Source organism: Anarrhichthys ocellatus, unplaced genomic scaffold, assembly GCF_004355925.1.
Source record: "Anarrhichthys ocellatus isolate YVR2014 unplaced genomic scaffold, GSC_Weel_1.0 scaffold3, whole genome shotgun sequence".
NCBI lineage: Eukaryota > Metazoa > Chordata > Actinopteri > Perciformes > Anarhichadidae > Anarrhichthys > Anarrhichthys ocellatus.
Window position 1 is genome coordinate 12610347 of NW_022280033.1, and position 22588 is coordinate 12632934.

The window sequence follows — 22588 nt, forward strand, 5'->3', positions numbered from 1 at the left end:
GGGGGGGTAATGAAAAGCTTTCTCAGTAACATGATTACATTTTTTGGTTGTACAGCGCACCGAGGGTGCATAAATGCAAAATGGGAGACATGCTGTTCAACATGGTACCTGGCTCCAGGACAAAGCCTGCTGTTGTAAAAGCCCCAGTGCTGTTGTCTTAGCTGTGCTGCAATTGGTTTTATTTCCATGGGGCTTGTTCCTTACATGGGGTGTCTTTTCACTGCAGCAATTAAACATGCACAGCTCAATTTTTTCACTCTAATTTGTGAATGCAAGAGCCAAAGCCCCTCAGGTTTGATTCTGTATTTTTAACAGTATCTTTTTTGCTTTGTATTTGTAATTTATATGTATTAAACAACAAAAAGTAGCCATATGCTATTTTAAATTGTTCTCTTTCTCACTGTTTCTCTGCCCCCACCATTCTGTCTCTCTCATAGCTTTTGGTGTCACCGCCAATGTTAAAATCTAATCCTATTATTGTCACAGTACATTTAACATTGTCTCAAGTGATTAGACCAAACAAAGCTAATAGAGTGCTGACAGTTAGTTCTATATGGAAATTGCCTCCATTTCATGAAAATGCACATTTTCTTTAACTTAGTATGTAGCTAAATTAAACAATTAACTCTGGCTGCCCCAACGGTGGGCTATCCATCCAGTTTTCCAAGTATTCTCCACGACGACAGTTCCTGTAAGTGATTTCATAGGAAAACACACATTACTCTCTATATATATCAGAATATTGCAAGAGAAACCATGCTTCGTCTCCTTTGTATTGAACTTGTATGCCTGTCATTGATTTATGTGGAAAGAAGAAGAAAATTACCATGGTCAGGATGTATGAAATTGAGTTGGAGTGTGATGCATTGTTTGTTTAGGGCTAGCAGTAATGAGGTTCAGATAGTATGAGCTCTGAGGAGCAGACATACCATTCATCATGAATAGACTCCCAGAGGTGATAGGCCTCTTTCACAGAGATGGATACGATACTCGATATGCCGGTTAACTAGGTTATCATATTATTTTCTGTACCTGCTGTTTTTAATCGTTGAGACTGGATTGATGAGATGATCAGATTTGTAGGAAAAGGTTTTTTTTAGAGTTTAAGCAACTCATCTTCAGTGGTTAGTAGTAGATTATCTGCTTCTAACTTTTATTGGTAAATGCAGAAGATGGTGATCTGCAATTCTCACTGTCTGCTCAAATTAAACGGTATCTTCCACGTTCTCAGTTGTATTCCGTCTGTGCTATGTGGATGTATGTCATCCTCTCAGAATCCTAGCCCATATGTTTAGTAGGGGGGGAAGTCAACCTGAAGATCCATGATGATTGTGTGATATACTACACACGTCTCAGTACCCCCCCCCCCCCCCCCCCCACCACCACCAACACCTGCTCCATCAACTGCTGCACAATCGGCTGTTGTATTTCAAAACTCGGGGGTTTGATCAAAGTCAGCAAAGCAATTCAAGTGATTATAATCATTTTTAAAGCTCTAGTCTACACCTTCAGAGCAAATGGTTGAACGGGTTGGGGGCGGTGCCCGTTTGTGCTACCCCTGCTGCAGAACAGATGAGTGGGGTAGGAAGAGAAGGACAGAGGGAAGAAGTGAAAGAAGAGAGAGAATGAAGAACAATGGAGGTGGAGAAAGTGATGAAAGAAAGAAAGAGAGAACGAGAGAGAGAGAAGAGGGAGAAAGTGGATGGTCTCTGATGTTGCCTTGCTGCCGGTGTGTTGTGGGCTTGTATAATATAATTACTCCCATGTCTCTGAGCTGATGTCATTCTGCGATAGTGTGAGGATGACAGTATCGCTGCCTCTGTGAGGCGGCTGAGATGATAGCTGCCCTGATAAGGATCTGAGTACATGTTCCTCTGCTCTAGAGGGAGCAGAGGCAGTTATTGACCCAGGAATGAGAGAGTGAAAACTGCAGTCATTTCATTCTCCCCTCTCTTTGTTCTGTGAGAACACAAACACCCTCTTATTTTATTTGTGTGCACTTACGGTCTTTAACCTACTTGCATCCTATGATACTCTCTTCCTCCTTCTCTTCCTTCCTGCTCTCTGCACTCCATCTCTTCCAGACCACTCTGCCTAACCTGCCCACTCCCAGTCCCCTGGTTGGTCTACAGAGTCCATCTAAGCAGACAGAGTGAGCAGCCTTTTGCGCCTGCTGTGGTCTTTGTGGTTTTGGGTGGTGACCAGGCTATGGATGGCATGAAGGGAAAAGAGACCTGACTGTGCATGTGGTGGGCAGCGAGGGGTCAGCTGAGTAATGTGTCTGGTTTCGGATTACAGACTTGGGAAAAAGAGAGGGAGAGAGAGAGAGAGAAAAGAGCCCTCTCCGTTGACTCAACATACTTAGGTCCTGGATGAGTTTGAGTCAGGGAGCTCTTTACCCATAAGGCACTCAGTGAATCATCATCAACAGTGTCGTCTTCTTTGCCATCTAGCTCGTTCTTGTTCATCCCCGTCCATCTGTCTGTTTACACCCCTGGCTTTCCTTTTTAATTAAAGGTATTTCTTTGAAGTTACAAAGTTTACTGGTGAGTGTTCGTTGCTTAGTGTTACATCCGTTTGACATCGAACAAGTGTGGTGGAGAAAACGCGTCATCTTGCACAGAAATGGAAGGGAAAACTATCATACAGTCAACTGCACCATTTTCCCGCGTGCAATGTTGACGTTACACAGCTGTTAACCCTGCAAAATACAATAGCATATTGTAATGGGATAATGCCACTGGAACACTGACAAACCACACCAGATCCACACCAGATGCATAACAATCATTAGATTATATGAGACGTTTGGATACATCAAAACAAGAGTGACAGATATTTGAATGCACTTTATTAGTATAGCAAATTTGAAATGGCAAGCAGAACTTGGACATGTCAAAAGATTTGTGCATTTGTGAAAAGGTAAAAATAATAGAGAGGAACAAGAGAGATTGAATTTGAAAGGAGGCATAAAAAAAAAAAGATCCCTTCCACATTAACTGTTGAGTGTTTGAACCACGGCTGGATTTTTGCACGACAACATTAACTGTATGGGAGACAGGAAGAGTGGAGTGATGCATCTGTAGTGCAGGTCAACTGGTTAAAGATGTTAATGAAAGAGCTCAAATAGTTCCCCACAGTCCGTTCTGATTGACTCTATAAATGCCTCTCCATTTCCCAGGGGAGCGACAAAAGAAAGGAGTGGAAAAAAAAGATAAATTGAAATAAATAAAGAGCAGATCAAGAATGCAAGACCCCCCCCGTTTTTGTTATTTTTTTAAATCTAATCTGAAATGAGTTCAGTCACCCTGGAGAAGCCTCATTCTCAGTCATCATAATGAGGCAGCAGCTATCTCTGTGCCAGTCAAGCTTGTATATATACACACACTCATTGCACATTTACTCACAAATGCACACGAGCTCACTGCGCTCACAAAGCGCAACACTCGCCCAGATCATCTTTCATCTCTTTGATCACTTTGAATCATTGTCACGAGGGTGTGGGTAGTGGAAGTGATATGGAAATGTGCACATGGGAAAGGTTTCATTTATATAGTGTAACATATAATTGGTTAGTTAGAATTTAAAATGGCTCGTAAAGCCAAATAGAACTTAAAAGATATACAAACATGATCGTCCAGACATACCATAGTGAAAAGAGAACAGTTATAACTCCCCTAGTGGTGGACTAATTGGGTTCTGGGAAAGGTCATAGGAGAAAAAAAAAAACTGAAGATGGAGGGTGAATTCTCTCAGCCTTTACAGCCTGATAACCTCATACACAGGGGAGGCCGGAAGGGATGGGTTTCTGTGGCAGCCAGCCCACAGAAGACGAAAATGTATGATTGCAATTGATCATCTGATCGATAAGGAGTTCTACTTAAATTTCACACGTCTTGGGTGAAAAAAAGAAAAATCTATCCTTCTGCTCTTTTACGTGGGTGGTTTGATTGCCGGTGTTCTAATTATTCTTAGCTTACACATCATTACCTAACAACTTTAATATCATGTATGTTGGATTAATGATGAAAATAAAAGGTTTAAAAAAGTGAATGGCTGCCCTGTTACAATAGAGGGCCTCAACAAGAACCAACCATGTCATAACTATTCTTTTTTTTGCAATTTACAATTGCTCACCTGCAGCAGAGTTGCAACAGAAAGAAAGCTGCCCCCTAATCCACTCTAATAGGATTGTGTGGGATTTCACCTTCCTCATTGCTCCTTCCATTTCTTAGTGCCTCAAGCCTTCTGGCATGGGCTGATAAAAACACGCCTACCTAAGTGCAAGCTAATATTAGCATATATTTTGCAACATGGTGTAGAAATACAATGCATACCCACACACATTTATTTATTTATTTGTATTTGTTGGTAGATACACGGCATCGGTGTGAGATAAAGGACAGCACTGCTCTCTTATGGTGCTTCTACAGTACATTGCCTGTTTGTAAGGCGGAGGCAGAGAGGAGGCAGAGCTGTAAACATATATATATATATATATATATACTGTATATATATCTCTCGCAAAGGCAGTTGGTGTGCTGCTCGACAAAACTCCCTCCCCTCGGTACGTCAGCACATGTGATGTTTGTTTCTGCTTATTTTCTCCATATTCATGTTATTGCATCATTTCTTTAAGATATGCAGCTCATTAAATAATATCTCACCATTTAGTAGAGGCTTACTTACAAAGTGAGGCTACTCAGTAATAAGCAAAGCAGATGTTTAATCCTGCAATTAAGGCTAAGGCGTGCTTGTTCTCTCCTGGGTACGGCTTAGGAATGAACAGTAAAAATACAAGTGTCGTCATGCAGAGACGAGACATAAACAACTGTTTCCTGGTATAACCGATAACGTGTAGAATGATTTTTTTTATTTATACATTAATATGGGTTTTCTAATATGTCATTTTATGTTACATGCTGCTTGTCAATTTGCCAACTGATGTAAAATGAAGACCAGACATCATTCTCCCTACTGCACATCCACATGGCCTTGAGCTAAACAATGATTTGTTAAAGACGAGGGACGGTGGAGAAGTTTCTTTATGATATTTTCCCTCACATGTAGAGATGTGGGTGTGTTAAATCATTTCAAAGAAAACCCTACTGCGGCACAAGCATGTCGTAATTAGGCAGGCCTATTATAGACTGCTATATGTTTTGCTTTATGAATAGTGCTAATGTACGATTATGCTCAATAAAGACCAGTAGTTCTGTCAGATCCTAAAGCAGCTTCTTTGTGAGAGCAGCATTTGTGCTGATGCAGGTTGGCTGCATATGGTGATGGGCAGCCAGAGTTGTCTCTAGTCTCAGATCAGAGGTCTGGCCCTGGACTCTGCTTTCTGCCTCACTTCCACTCTGTAATTATCCCCCACACTTGTCTTTTCCGGTAATTAGAACTGCAGTCATACTCCACATCTGTTGGCTCCCTAATAGAGAAGACAACAGCTTCTAGAGACCATTTGGAGGCTGTGATGTTTGGTACATGCTACGCACAGACGCACTGAAACTAAATAATGCACTGATGTTTGATGGCATGCAATCAGTCAAAGAGGCTTTTAACTGGGAATGAAAAAGCAGAGAATCGCCTGATGCTTGATTTTTATCTAAGTCTAACTTTGATATGTGTGTTCGCTGGCACGCAAATTAAACACTGGATGCAGAAAAATCTAATCAACAAATTGCTGGCAAACAAAATGGCTGACCTGAATTGAGAGAAAGGGAGCATTGAGTCTGAGGAACAAATGAGGCAAGTGATGATGAGAGAGTAAATTAGAAGCTGTCGATACTGTGAGACACCTCTATCAGAGCCAAGGCGGTTGGCTGGGGAGGCAGATATGCAGCTGGTCAGGGTAACAAAGGGCCCGTTTGGGGTATTGCTCCATTAAGACAGTGGGTCTTGTCAGCTCTGCCTGGATGGGCAATTCTGCTTCACAAGGCAGGGGCTCATGTATCACTTAGGGCTTAGGGGAAGTGAGCATGGCAGAGGAGGGGGCAAAAGGGTGTGAGTGACACTGGTCGACTGAGCATTTATGGTTTTATATTACTGGGCCAGGGGGCAGAACTTTACCTCAACCATGAATTGATGGTCCCCTTCCTTGAAGAGTGAGGGTAGTTGGTATGGCTGCCCGGGGGCCCGTCATGGTAAGGTGAAGGCTTATCTCTTCAGAGCAGTGTGGGGATAAACTATGGCAAACTACTGCAGCAGTGTGATGCAGGGGCACATTTCTTGATTCACAATCTCTGTCGAACTGCAGATTGTATGAGTTTAGGGCAGGATATGTTCGGAGTCTTATCTACAATCCCAAATTGAGAAGGGATACTTCCGGTAAGTGGCATTAAAGTTTGTTGCCGATGTTGCACCAAATTTTGAAACACATCAGAATCTGTGACATCATTAGGAATATTGGCTATTTTTCCCACTTCCGACATTTTAATAAAAATCATTAAAACTGTATTAATCCACAGGGCAATTTGATTGTGTGCAAGTAAAAACAGACAGGTTGGGCTGATGGTGCAGTGGTTTTTATCATACCTTATGACATATTTATTACTGTACTTTGATAGATGTTGCCAAAGATGTTTTGGAAGGGTCCCAAATTGTGATAGCTGTTGTTTTGATCACTAGAGGATCAACTATATGAAAAAAAGTTTTCCAAATATAATGACATTATAGGGTCACATCAGCCCTGTCTAAATACTATATATACTATATATATATACTATACTTGTTGGTAACTCTTATTAGGGCTGGGATATACTGTATATGACCAAAATCTTCTAGGTCATTTTATATCTCGTTAACTATATATATATATATACATATATCACTATATAGCATGTTTTCTGGTAATCTGATAAAAATATTTCTATATAAAATAACCACATGGTAGTCCTGTGTGAATTTAATACTTGACAAATGAAAAGTAAAAGAGTATTTTCTTCTTTAATTAAGATCTTAAGTAAAATATGAACATAAATGTTTCAAGTAAAATTATAAAGAAAAAAAACAAGTGAATAAATATACAATATGAAAATGTAAAATATCATCTTCTCGCAGACGCTAACTACACATTCCACTTTGTGTAGTTTCACATACTAGTTCAGATAAAGGGGGCAGCAAATGTAAAATGAATCAAGACAGCTAATTAATGCATTTTAGAGGACAGATGGCAGACATTAAGCCCTATAATAATCTAAACATGCAAATCTTGAATCAACTGCATGCAGGGTGTATATAGCCCCCATAACCTCACTGATTACTATATCATTGGTTAGAATGACCCAGGTTTGCTGTAGAGAGTAATGTTTGTACTGGTTTTAGAACAGCTTTGTTTGCAATCTGTGTCGTTGCATTGTGCAAGTAATGGACATGTCATGTGATAGCGTCAAATATTAATGCCCATCAAAAATGTGCCTCCATACATTTGATTATCTGTCTTATCTGGGGGTGAGCATGATCCATAGATCATTGCATTTATCTTTTAACCCTTGTCTATCTTACAACAGAGATACTTTTAGCTGTTTGGCCGCTGGTTTTCACGTTAGAAATAATATAGAAAGTTAGAATATCAAAGCTGAGTGTCTCATTAAGCATTCATAAAAATGCTAATGCGACTCCAGTTGCAAAAATATAGTCTTTGAGAAGTCGTCTCAATCGTTTCCAAGTCTTCTTAAATATAGCATGATGTTCATTTAGTTAATTATGCTCCCATTTAGAGTAAAATAGATGATAGAGCGTACTCTCTTTGGCGTATTTTGTGATTGACAGGCTGCCACCTCAGCGTTGTCTGGTCTGCGACAACTACCATTTCTCAGTTTGTTATCAGTTCATGAAGTTAATTGTAAACTTTTTGATCGCCTAAAAGTGTCTTATTCAGCATTTGGTTGTACTTAGCTTCACCCTCTTGTGTCACTTCTGGTTGCAAAAAGCCAAAATGGCGAAGGTCAAAATGCGGAATTAGAGGCTTCAAAACGGCAGTCCACAAACCAATCACGGTGACAACGTCCATTTGTTATGTACAGTCTATGGGCGAGATAGGAACGTCAATTACCCTTCTAGTGAATATGATTGGGCAGATATTTATTAAATAATTGATGTTCTTGCTTAGCCACGCCCAAGCCTGTTTGACTTCTGAACAAACCCAGCATCATTGATGGGCGTGGTTGGGTGTGGCCAGAAGTGTGCAATGTTGCACCTGTAACCACACCCAACAGTGTAGTCCACTTGTACATCATGCGACAAGGTGAGACATTCAACCGAGGTCAGCAAAGAGAGGATTTTCAGGGGGTGTTAAGTTACTCTTTAAATAAGACTTTAATAAATGTACATATATCTATATATATCTATATATATATAGATATAGATACTGTATATGGTTGATAAAGTACATAGTGTGATTATGCTGTTGCTCCCTACAATATAAAGATATGAAACTACTTTTTAATCAACCATCTTCCTATCGCAAAATGTATCTCTCTCTGTTTCTCAGCCTCTCTTCTTCTCATTCCCCCCCCCCCCCTTCCCCCTTGATGTGATCATGTTGTACTGTACCAGCCTTGAGCTCTGACTTAAGTGCTCCTATGTTTTCTATCTCTCTCCGTTTGTATTAGATTTTGTTGCTCCTATAATTCTAATAATCGTATACCCTCTAATAAGCATGACCAATCATGGGGCAAGCAGCAATGTCCCACTTTGAGTCCCCACTTAATTTAATTACATCAAATTAGCAAAGCAGGGAGAGAGGATTAATCCTTTGCAGCGTATGAAGGCAGGTTGGACACTGTCAGCTGTACTCTGCAGAAATGCTGCTTTGGGATTGTCTTCATTAGAAGGAGCTTAAGGCACATAGGTCACTGGATATTGTTAAAACAATACTGTGGAAATAGGCTAATTAAAATATTTGCCTAGTCTAGCCTGAAGATGAAGGGTAACTGCCTGAGGGCTTAAAATTCTTCCCTTTGATAACGCAGTTTTGTTTTTTATCCACGTTTGCTTCAGTACCACTTATCATTTACATCCATTATCATCAATAACGCATTACATTTGCTACTATTGAAACACATACTGTATTGGTATATATAACTGAATGCTCTATCGGCCGGTGGTGAAGATTAAGTCTCTGGGCAATGAAGTGTAAAAGTTTATATCGACTGCTGTATATACGGTATATGCCAATATGCTCAGACGTATTAAGCCCACACAAAGTAAGCAGGCAGTCTGTGCTCCTGGTTGATTTAGCACCTCTATCCACTCTGCTTTCTGCTGACTAAAAAGAGAATAGCTCAGCTCCAGCCTTCTGATAAAGACTGAAGGGAAGATTTATCACTTCACAATAAAAGTGAGGGGAAAGAAGCGTGGAAGGAAGCAAAGCAGGGTGGCCGAGTGTGCAGTATGCAATATTTCATGTTATGGGTTAGTTTCATGACAGAATTGCAGCAGTTATGGACTAGCTGGCAAAATTGCTCAATTTCCACTCCATGCTCACACAAAACAATGTTTTGACTGTACATTATAGCAACAATCCAATGATGTATAAAATGGATGAGATGCTTGCACAATGCAGTAATCTTGTGTTTTTATCTTGTTGAGGGAAACCTTGCCCCTCATGTGTAGTTTAAGCATAGTCACATTACAAGTTTGTTTTACTGCCATTTCAGTACAGCATTGTTCCAGCCTCAACCTGTGATGAAACCTTTTCTCATGCTTGCTAGTTCTGTTCTAACTGCCTTTCCCATTATAAGGGAGGCAGTTGTTTGTGCTGAGAGAGGATTAAGACGAGTCAACAATCCATAGCCTTTTTAGTCCCCCAAAGGGCTTCTCACACACCAGTGAAGATAGAGAATGGCTTTCTCCTCGAGCAAAGCTTCAGAGTGATGTTTAAATTGTTGAAAGGACCTCGCTATACTGCAATGGAACGATGAACAGATATAGAAATAGGTGTGGGGGGGGGGTTGAGGGTGGCCACAGGGATGTACCTGTGTCCACTATACCTTGCATTCCAGTTTTCATTGTCCGGCCCAATTTTCTTCTTCTGTGCCCACGGGTCAGACAACCAGAGGATGTGCTTTAACTGCTGACTCCAAACAACTGGAAGAACAATTGCAACTCAACTCATATTTTCAGAGCTGCTGTTTCTCACTGTCCTTAACTATTCCCACATACAGAGGCTGCCAGTCAAAGGTGACAGGCAATTAATCACCTCACATGTCAAAGTATTCGGTTACTGCTGCAAAACTGACACTTAACTGGAGTGAACAAATGAGAAATAAACTCTTTAAACTGACACAAATGTTCACAGTATAGTGGGAAAAGTCATTACTGTAGCTGAACAGACAATGAAAAGATCAGTACAGAAATGTTAAAGCAATCAACAGAAAATAACATAAGAATAGCTTTACAGTGATGTTATGTGTGTTGCTTTTGATTAAACTACATAATACCTTTGGGGTTGCCGAAATCACACCAACTACAATCTAAATTCTTATCATATAAGGTTTGAGATATGAAACCATTTTCCTCAAGGAATTAACAAAATAACACTTTTTTTTATATAATGAATATTTTAACAGAAATGGAAATATTTAATAATTTAAAAATGTCTTCGACATTGCTGGAAGTGGCGGTGTTCACGAAGCCTCAGCATGTTGTCACAAACAAACATGATGCACAGGTACATTTGTATGGTCCTTGACATCGAAGCTGAAAGCTGAGATCTCTTTGCCCTGCAATTCTTTTGCCTGTTGAAATAACTACAAGACTGGCTGACAGGGGGGAAAAAAATCATTATATCTTAGTTCCATTGTCATTTGAATAATCAAATCATGCTTTTTTTCCCCCCCTTCTTCCATTATTGCTGGTTCATGTCACAAGATGTTTGAATAGTTTTCAGTATTTCTTTTTCTGGCAGTGAAGCCTGGGGAGGAAAAAAGAATCCCTACTATATATATATAGACAGATATCAATGTATACGCATCATTATTTTGGCTCATGGGGTGTGATGTACCATTTAATTATACACTGTGCCTGTCTCTGTAATTCACAGCTTTGTAATCACTGCCAAGTTGGAACATGCAGCTGAAAAGAAATAAGTTTGAACGGCTTTGCTCATAACCCCACTATCTATTTACCACCTCATCTCCTCAGCCACCGGACCATTTAATTGTCCCAAAAGGTAAAATATAGTGAGAAGGGTGGATCAGGGGGGAGAAAAAAATGTATCAAGTTGACTCACAATTTCCCCTCATGGCACTAAATCTTAAGGAGCATTGATCGGAGATAGCTTTTTTTTTTACCAGATACCGATAGTGTTTTATTGGACAATAGTGTCCTCATAAGTCGCTGTAATGATTTTTCTGGAACCTGAAATAGTAATCCAATAGACATCATTTAGCTTCTTTTAATTGTACACCTCCCTGTGGGGGGCACAGACCAGAGATAAACCCAAATGATGTTATCCTTAATATAGTTTTGTCCTATAAAATGGTTTGGGGATGAGCAAAGTGCAGCAATTCTTATTTCTGTCCCAGTCACAAATAGGTTTAAGTGTGTCACAGATCTTATAGACGTTGTCCTCAACGTTAAGCTCAAGTCCATTGTTAATTTACACAAACTAAAAGTAAACCTGGAAAATGGCATGTTTAGGTCTATATATAAGATCTATATACCTATATAAAATATATAGACCCAAACATATGAATATAAGATGTATAGACAAGAGACAATTGGAAAAAGAGGTTATTTTACATTGAAGTTCCATTGAACAGATGAAAACATAATCTGAAAAAGCTACTCTATATGCCACATCTCGGGCAATCTATTTTTGCACACAAGTCATTACGGGAATCCCTGGCAGCAAAAAGAGAGAAACGCAAGTGCTAGGTGCTGACGGAAAGCAGATCCATAATGTCATCTCTCCTTTTCATATTTCCATTACAACTATGTAATTATGATTGGATTCCTCCCCAGTTTCTCGGCAGAGGTGGTAATATGAGGCTCGTTACGATGGCCGCGTTGGAGGTCAGAGGAAAGACGGTCCGGGAGCCTGACCTTAGCTGAGCAGTACAGTCACGCAGGCCGCTTGGTTTGTTTATCCTAACCGCCCCACAACTGCTACACTCGGGCACAGAGCCAGGGTGCTTTCCTTTGCTTACACCTATCCGCCTCTTCATGTGACACCGCTGAGTAGTTTCCTATATGCTCCTGCTTTATCGCAGCAGAAATGGACATTGAGAAGTCGGTGCCAAGAGGGCTCAAACACACAGGCCATGCCCACTTTCCCACAGTCTGCTATCCCACACACCTCTTTGGCCAAATGCAGGAGAAGGTGCTACATTTTTAATGAAAGCAGAGTGTTTGATCTGCCAATGTTTATCTTCTTTGATGTTAACTGACGCAGCAGAGAGCAGCCAGCTCTCAATGTATTCCAACATGAGGACAGATTAATTCATTATCCTTTAACAGGGGAGACTTGTAGTTGAGGAGTTCATCCTGGAGGTCTCATCATCTGTAATAGTCTTGAGTAAGACATACCAGTATACTTACCCAAAACACACTGCTTCTTGGTTTCCGCACCGTGACCTCGCTGGGGAAATGCATATGAATGTCGGAGTTACATCGGGATATGTGAAGTAATATAATTTGAATTTACATTCTGTTTCGTAGGTTTTTGTGATGCGTAGCGCTACACCTCTAAGCACTTTGTATCTCAACCTCCCACCGTTGTGCCTTGATCTCGTACTTTCATTTATCTTTTTTTATTATACAGTGTAAAATAGTGAAGAAACCGAAACTTTTTTCAAATTAACGAGACAATAAACAGCCAAGTATTTCCAGGACACCACTGTATCTAATGACTACAACAGATCCGTATCGGTCCCAGGAGAGCGCACAAATAACAAATATGGAGCCAGTGCATAATTACTCCCGCCACTGGAGTTGCACAGGCATGCGTCTGCTGATTTCATGCCTCTGCATAACTGTGTAGGTGTGCATTAGCCATGTTTCTCCATGCATCTTAATCCTCAACCATCCCTCAAGGACTCTGTCACTGGTCGAGGGTGCTTGTATGGATTTTTAGACTGCGTTACCACATATCGGCAACCTTATTATCTTCACTCTCTGAATCTTCTTTTTGAACCATTTATATAATCTACATGTCACAGAGTAGTTAGTTGAGTTGACCTTTGGTGCCTTGACATGAGGGTCTTGCTGTTTATCCATTTAGCTTAAGGGTGTCAGTAGCAAGATCTGCATACCAGCCCACTGAAATGAGCAATCTTTGTCAGTGTTTTTTTTTTTTTTGAGGTCACCAATAGTAAATAAGCTGTCAGTGGGATAAAGTGGGTGTCAAATCGTATGAATAGACAGAGGGGGAAATGGACGCTTTAGGGCCCAGTGAGTTCCCACTCTGACATGGTTTAAAAGAGCTTAATTATAATAAGCTGGAGCATGGAGCAAGTGTTCGATGGCTTCGGGGGTAAACTTGGAGACAGTGACAACAGTCCAGCGAGAGCTACATGAATTGAAGATTGCTCTGTGAAGGGGCCAACATCAGATATGCATTAGTGGAACAAGGCAGGTTTTCAGCAGTAGCCGCCAGACTTTATGAAAAAGAAATGATGCCTGCCTCGCAAATATATTACACATCATTTATTTTCCTTTGTAGAAGTCATCAAGCTTCATAACGCTTTATCCATTAGCCGAACAAGAATGCTTACAGTGTTATTTCATTACGGTTTCCAAATGCGAGTTATTCTTTATGTAAACAATAAATCCCGCCATAGATCTGTATGTCCCAACATCATTCGTTAATCACATTATCGTTAATTAATGATGCAATTCTTTTTAGCTAATGGTTGACACTGTGTATTGACTCCAATGAGGGAATGAAATTGGAAAAGGAACTTGAGAGCAGAGTGACAGGCTTTAATCACTTCAGAGGGAGGAAAACAGAAATAAATAAACAAATGCAAAATATATATCGATAGTTTTATATCCCCGTGAACTGGTTTCCAAGAAAATATTGGAATTACAGTAAGAATGATTTATAATCTATTGTTCAGGCTCGGGCTGTTTAACTCCCTGTCCCCATGAACATTAACATGCCCGCTCGCTCTGTTTTTCCTTCTCACTCACACACACTAAATGCATAACACACTAGCAGAGCTCCTTGTCTAATTTTTCATGAAGATAGCTGTTTTTATGCTAATCTGACAGCTGCATTTATTTTCAGCCTTTCTCACAGGCATTTATTTCCCAATCCCATACTCATTCATTCACACTTGCACACACATATACCCACTTTTTTTCCACAAGCATACTTTTTTATGTCCCAGCAGAAATGAATTGAAACTCTATCCCAATGAAGGTTTTTAATTGGGAAGAAATAGGCACTTATTTGATTGAGACAACTCTGACAGCTCTGACATGGTAAAGCTGGTTGGCAAGCAACAAAACCTGAGCTGTGGCTTCATACAGGAACATGCTCCCACTTTTAATAGACCATTTCCTTCATTTGGCGAGATGGACTTATTTCCAACCATCAATTTGATTAGGTCACTGGAATACTGCCGCAAGGCTCTGTCTCACTGAATAGCTACGTAATTATAACTGCTCTTCCATCTACCAGGTCATGTTCAAACCTTTCATACAGCTGCGACAGACAACGTGCTAATGCAGCGAGACAGGAAGTAGCTGGTTTGGAGGTCACAAGGAGGGCATAATTGGACCAGTCAGTCTATAACGCTGCCGGATGAGTCTGCCTTTGAGGCTGCTAATGAAGTGCGAGAGACGGGGAGGTGCCCGTTTTGGCATGCTGGTTACCTGGGCACCGGGGACTTGACTGCAAAATCGCTAGCATTTACTTGTGTGTCTCTCCCCTGTAGAGGTGAAGCGGGCGATGGCAGTAAAACTGAGTAATTGTGGAACATCATGGGGAAAGTGGCAACAGTACCTGCCTCCCTCATTTCCGCTGGATTTTCCCGTTCTCATGAATTGACATGAGTGTACTTAAACCCTCAGACGGGGCTGAGAACTGTTCGAGAGAGATGTGTTGCGCAGTGCTTTGCAAAGTCATTACTCAGCACAATGAAACACTTCAGACTGACGGTGCTGTGTACACATGGCATCTGTGCCGGCTTTGTTGCGTTTATAATGTTGTTGTGTTGACAGTCAGTGGTTCATGCCTGGTACATGACTGTAAGGGGGAATTCACTCTTATATTTGTTATCTCTGCTTTTTTTCCCTCTCTAGCGGGAACGACGTACATATTTGGGCGAGACGGTGGACTGATCACATACACGTGGCCGCCAAATGACCGTCCCAGCACGAGGGCAGACCGGCTAGCCGTTGGCTTCAGCACGCACCTGAAGGATGCTGTCCTGGTGAGGGTGGATAGCTCCTCTGGTCTCGGAGACTTCCTGAAGCTGCACATCGTAAGTCAAAGACTGTTCATCAGCATTCTTTCAACTGCAAGTGCAGTATTAGATGTATTATATTAGGATAAAGCCATCTTCACACATTTTCTCTGTCAGTTTTTTACTTAGAATTTTTATATATTTCTATTTCTTGCTTTTCCCATTGATTTGCAGTGAAAGGGATCATTTCTGTTCACCAATAAGAATTTAGCAACAGTTACTCTCAGTCAAATTTGATGTTTCCAGTGTTACACTCTCAACAAATAAAACCTAAAAACGTTTTAACTTTGGTCGATTTGAAGCCAAGTTTACAGAGCTTTAATGATAGTGGTTATAATGTTAAACTCTCTATAACCACAAAAGAATAAGGACGTCTTGATTTGATGGCAAGTACGACATGCATGCCCATCAGTACGTTTATGTTGTGTGCGATAAGAAGGAGCACATGCTTGCTCACCTCATCTGGTCTGCGTTTTTATTGCCGCTGTGTGTGTGCGCAGCAGGAACTGAGGGAGATGGTGCAGTAATAAGGGTCAGTTCCATACAGTGCATACCCGGCCTGGATACAATTTATTTTGGCTACCACATGACCTTCCTCCCGCTGGCACCCACTTAACGATAACAACATTCATTAGCACGTGAAAGTTGGTGCTTTAGGGAGTGCTGCCCCGCTGCTGGCCAGAGAGAAACGCGGTGGAAATATAATATTGTCTTTTTAAATAATCTGTGATAAACATTATTTATCTGATTCATTTCAAGTGCTTGTGGATGAATTACTCTGTTTTAGCTCAAGTAGGAAAAATAATTTACATTTTAAGGATAAACAGATTTAAAGTATCATGACTGCATGCCTTCCCTTAATGTAAAAGTTTGGAGGAGCTGCTAAACATAACTGGCCATAGAAAATGTATGGCACATAAAAAATAACGTAAAATATAATTCCTCGATGGTCCAAAATTAAAAATAGTCTAAGAGGAAAAATGTCCAGTAGTAAGAGTCAGGTTGGATGTTATCTGCACATCCACAGGCATGTTTATTCAGAATATACTCTGGTCTTTACGCTGCCTGATGGCTTTTTCCCTGCAATGTTTTCTTATTTTGTTGACACGGAATACCCGTGTTCTTTAGTGCACACAAAGCTAACTAACCCTCTAGTTTAGTTTGGCAGTTTGGACCAAGTTTGTTGCATGTTTAAATACCCTTGATTATTTGGGTAATATTGTTTTCTGCTATAATACACACAAGTTTCAGATTCAACTGTAGAAATCGTAACATGTACGGCATCTGTATATCCTTAACATTAATACGCACGTTGTAAGTGGTTGCACACATGCACATATCCAGGGCAGACCACCCCCCAACACATGACAACACTGATGCTGGCCAGAAGCATACATGAACATTGCACAACAGATCAGCACACGCTCCCGAACATGAAATTGGTCTTGAAGTTTGCCTCAACCTCAGCTGCCCACACACCTATATTCACACATACAGTAAGCACACAGTGACATAAGAAGGCCTGTCCCGGGGACTCGGAGCAGCCGTGATCTTGGTCTTATGAGACAGCTCCGTACTTGCTCTGCCTGGATTAGCTTTTTTTTTTTCCAGGGCCAAGTGATTTTTAGCCACTAGTTTTAATCCAGGAGTAACCGGCCAATTTAAAAGGATTCAACCTTTTTCCACACGCAGCATTCATCAGCAATTGCCACACAAACGAGATGTTCAAAAGAACATCAATTGGAACATGGGTGTAAAAGGACAGATGTGCTCTCTCAGATGTTCGAATGCTCCACTAAGATCCTCGTGTGTTCTGCAGCTTTCTGGGCTCCTGTCCACCTGCAGGAAACACCTGAAACAGGGATGAAACAGGCGAGATTTTTATTTGTACACTATTTTCATGCGAGTGATGAAAAATGTCCTCTCCAACGATTTGCATAGACAGGGCGCCTTTTTAAATTAGATGGCACAACGGGGCTTTGCTAGGTAGCTCATCCCAATGCGGCACTGAAGTAATATACATACAAATTTGCTCACTTGCTTGTACATCATGCACACTTGCCAAGTTATTGCTGAACAATTCCCACACTTTTGCATTTGATTTAAATATCATGTAGCAATTAATTCAAGCCCTCCTGACCAGATGTAAGGGTGAATTCCTAGCAATACTGGGGTTTGCAGCTGGTGCACATGCATACTCACAAGAAAGCTGTAGGCTGTAAACATCTTGAAAGATATTTCCGTCATACATTGCTGTATTTCTGTGTCTACACTAGAGCTAATACACAAAGAGAAGTTTGCCCAGGAAAGACACGGGGCACATCTTAGTGGAAACATCTTATAAGAAGACAGTCTCAGGCTGGATGCCAGCTTTTAAGTTCACTGATGTGGACTAGTGATGAATGTTAGAGGTTAAGAGACATGAGCTGCGCCGACGGGAGAGGTGAGAGAGGGGAAGCTCACCTGGTATAACAAGGCAGGGAGATCACGCAACTTACAGCAGATGCATGCGTCGCCTTGTTGATGAAATGCGCAGCATTCCGTTGGCATTTTACAGGGAGGGAATGTTGATAAGGCATGTTCTTACAGCAGTCTCCACTCACATCAGCAGTCACTCTGAATGCTTCATATTTATGCATTTCTGCACATTAATCTGGGGGCTTTGTGCAGTGTTGCATTTCATTAGAAAATGAGAGAAGAGTGGGAGAAAACACAGAAGAGATGCATGAAGGTCATACAGGTTTTTGTTCATATGGTTAGGTTGTTAAATACACAAATACAACAGGATGGAAGTGTATTACACAATTTCTGTTCTGTGCAAGTGTTTTGCCAAATGTTATCAATGAAACACCACATTAAAATATCTGGCGAAATGTTTTCTGATTAAATGACTGTCATAACATAATGTTTAAAGTGTGTGATAAAAGACTTGTACAGTACTTTAACGAAACATAATTGGTTGTGTTATTTAATTGTCATAAGGGATATTCTCTAAGCTTTGTGATGCAGCCAAATGGAAGAATAGCAGGAAATTAAATCACACTAACATTATGAAATTGGTATACTTGATACAGACCCTCTAGATATGTGTTTCACGCTTCTGTCTTCTCCTCATTAATTACGATGGGAAGGATGTGTTTTACAGCGGCCCATTAAACACAATGAGCTGTACGAAATGTGCCACAATGAAGCATTTTTTTAATGCAATAACAGCAGCACTCAGCTAGTCACCTGCAAAACCTTATCTGGTTGAATTGTACCCTCAGTAGCTCACACTGTAATGTGAAATACCATTCCATGTAATGACTGTGGCCCATTTTTCTGTGGCATTGCATTGAGTGAGTTAGTTTCACTAACCTTGGGCAAATTGTCTTATTTTCTAAAGTAAAATAAGCAGAACTATTGATAGTGTGACATACTGTTGATTTCCAGTATTAAATATGTTTAAACAAAGTATGGAATTCTTTCCAAACAATATATTATGAGGCGGATTCCCAATGTTATTCCCCTCATTCCTTCCAGTTACCTCAGCTCTGAGCACAAATGTCTTAGGAGGAGTGTATCTTCAGCTGTATGAGATGGGATTAGACCAGATTTCAGTATTTAGCCCCCTCCTTCTCCATCCTCTACATCCCTCACCCCCCTAATCTCCTGCTCCCATTTCATGATGACAGGAAACCCAGCGGGGCTTGAAGGACGCCATCTCAGCTCGCACTCTCAAGAGGGAATTTTCTGAGTAATATGTGGAGACTATGATTTAAATGTACCTCAAAGGAATTGCGATCTTTCCCCCCCGCCTCTCCTATCTATCGCAGATAAAGACAATGACTGTGAACTCAGTGAACCATCAAATGTATGACAATCACTTTCCTCAGGCTCATTACTGCAGCGCACATGGAAGGAGCACTAGATTCATAATAATGCCTCCACCGTTTCTCCAATTATGATGGTTTTCCACAATACCCATTACTTTTTCGAAGGTGACGCATATTCATGAGGCTACTTTGACAAGTATCCCATGTGGATTCAAGACTTGTCTATGCACAATAGTATGCCCTGGCAAAGTATCTTAAGTAATCCATAAGTAATTAATTGCACTGTAGCTGAATGTCAAATCTTGAAAAATATTCACAATGACATGGAATTATGGATATAATGATCCCGGGTGTTTGCAGCCCAGTAATCCATGCAGAAGAAGAATTGAAACAAAGTTTAATCGATGTGGTTGTGCTGTACCTTCTCTGTTAAACATGCTAATACGTTTCACTGTGCAGTGTCTGTATACATTTAGAATATTAAAATAGAGGCGGATTTTACTTTGATGCTATTCAGGTATGTTATTCCCCACAAAAGAAGTATCATTTATGTTTCCCCGCAAACCAGAGGTCTGTCTGTTATCGGAAATCCATCTGTACATTTTTAGCAAGCCATTTAGTCAGTGAAATGGAGGCTTTGCAGTTGTCTTCTTTCTTTTTTGTTGTCAATGAGCAGCGGTGATGGTGACTATCAGAGGCTCTCCTCAGTCTCAGGCGGGGCCCTGAGGGGCCCAGTGAGCTTGTTTTGTGCTGGTACTCAATCTCTGTGTGGGGGTTGGGGACTATTCCAAGCACTTTCTTCTTTCCCTTCTTCTAATTGCATGCATCACTTTAAAAAAACAAAACAAGCAATGAAGGCACTCTGGCTAAGACAGCAAAGTTAATGTATTCCATAGAGCGGAGGAGATGGTGGAGAAATAATGATTTCTCTGGTGGAGCATTGCTCCCCTCGGTCCTCCTTTAGCTGACTTCTAGAAAGGGGGGTTTCTTCTGATGGAAGACACCTTTAATTGCAGTTTCAACTCTACTCTTTACCCTATTAATCATGTAAAATGGCTTGAAAAGAGAGACTACCAGGCCAACTGTCTGAGTACCTCAATTTTCTAGTAAGAAAATGTGATCTTTTTATAAGTTTTTGCAGTTCACCTTTCTTACAGACAATCACTTGTGTCATTAGGTGAATCCTGTACAGTCTGATTTGATGCTACAGGTGAGGTTGTAACCTGGGAGAGGCGCTGCAGGTCTCAGGAGAGAACCAGTGTCACGCTATCCCCCATACTCCTATTAAAACACCTGTCCAGGGAAGGGATCTTATTCTCATCCACTACTCCTGTTAAGGTTTCAGACCCAGTAATTACCTCTCAGGTTTGCTCTGCACACATAGAACAGACCTGCAAGCAATACCCCCAGGATTCACTGCTATGCAGCTTTCCTGTGTTGCTTGCTCGGTCGAGGCACATCAATGAGTTATTACCACACCTCCAGAGCAACTGACACATACAAAATTACAGTTGAAATACAGATTGTTCATATCTTCGATAGTGGAAAATAAATGCAGCTAAATACAAACTGATGTTAACCTACGTGGGTGGTGATTAAGTGTTTAATTCCATCTTTAGCTGAACATTTTTAAATATGTTTCATTTGTTGGGTGTTATTGTGTTTGAATAGTTGTCACTTCACAGTTTGGAAACCCGCATTTTTTCGACATTACTTCATCAGCTCTCGCTATGGCTATGATCCCAGTATATAACTGGAATGTTTTCTGCCATGCAGATGTGCATTTTGAGCAGATTCTAAACAAGACTGGCATATTATTTACATGCAATTTCATGTCATTTACAATATCACATCTCTATTGAATTTGCTCACAGCTCAATCCTGTTTTTAATCATTTTGAATTATGTGTATATAATGATATGGAGGCCTAACCAAAAAAGCTGAGCTAAAGGACTTTAGTATTAAAGAAACAGTGTCCAAACACAGATTTGTTCCCCATGACATTATTCATCATTGAACTGTTATGCTCCGATGAACAGAGGGTGGGAGTAAACACATCCATCTCACAAGTGATTGGACTTTCCGTGGTTTGCGCTGACACAAGTCACTCTTACTTCTGGAGTTTCCCCGGCTCACTGGTACGATAACCGAAGACAGCCGGGAGCTGCCAACCTCCGCCACTTTTTTCAAAAGGTATAAAAGCAACAGAGCATGCCATTTGAGAATCATCAGTAGAATACCGTGGATGGTGAGGTGCTCAAGTGTAAGTTGTTTTTTTTTTTTCTGTTTGGACACCATTGTTTTTGCTAGTTTTATTCAGTCTTTCAATTTTCAGTAATTGTTAGGGATTTTTCCCACTTTTCTCGTTACTCCTTTTGTGGGGTCAATTAATCAAAGTCGGAATTGCAGTAATCATGGCTGCATGCATATTAACAATTCCACCCAGCTCTAGCCAGCTCCGCCACATTTATGTACATTCACAACCAGATGCTATTTCACTCTTTCCCCACGCACACCTTATTTCACTGAGTGTCAGAGAAACCAGAAGTGCTATTTGCTTGGCGGTTTGATTGGCAGTTTGCAGTGCAGTATGTGGCAAAGCTAGGCTAATGGCACTGTAATGCTGAGTTAATAGCTGACCGTGATGAGGAGATAGCAGTCAAAGGCATGGATGGGGGAGCTTCATTGACCTCATTTAGTCCCTCAGTGTTGATTCAGTCACACAAACATGAACGGGGAGGAGACGGCAACAATAAAGGATAATAGTCTGCAACTCTTCGAACATATTCCTTTGCTCTTAATATGGTTAGCATACAGAACGTGTGATGGCGATGAATATGGCACCGGTAAATACAGCATTGATTTTATGTCAGCCGTGACTTATGGTGGCAAAAAGCTTGTATGTGAGAGCGAATGGCCTCCTATCTCTTTTAGTCATAGACGGGGCAGCCACTCAGCTCGGATGATGCACCTGACCTCAAAGAATCAAATCTCATCATCTCCATATTGAGAAGGGACAGCGCTAGAATCACCATTACTCATCTTTCAATTCCAATCATTTCTCAATTTGTTCAAGCTCTTTGCCACTACAAAGCCAAGTGGTCCATGAAGAGGAACGAGCGTGTGTGTGTGTGTGTGTGTGTGTGTGAGAGAGAGAGAGAGAGAGAGAGAGAGGAAGATGTGTGTGTATGTGTATTTGAGATGGCAGGACAATAATGTGTCTTCACTTTTATTAGTGTAACAAATCACAGTGAGTACAGCTTGTCATTCTCAAAGCTGTACATCAATACATTATGGGCTTGCCTCATACAGAGCAATATTGCCATGGCTAACATGGGGTAAATTTGATTTCAT

General features: G+C 40.8%; 1 protein-coding gene across 7 annotated transcripts in view; it reads left to right on the plus strand.

Annotated features, from left to right (window-relative positions):
- Positions 1-22588, plus strand: part of LOC116378737 (neurexin-1a) — a 236807-nt gene that overhangs the window by 138664 nt on the left and 75555 nt on the right. For all 7 annotated transcript variants that reach the window (XM_031840694.1, XM_031840655.1, XM_031840674.1 and 4 more), the window contains one exon: positions 15256-15437. In XM_031840694.1, the coding sequence (XP_031696554.1) occupies positions 15256-15437 (182 nt within the window). The remainder of the gene's footprint in view (positions 1-15255; positions 15438-22588) is intronic.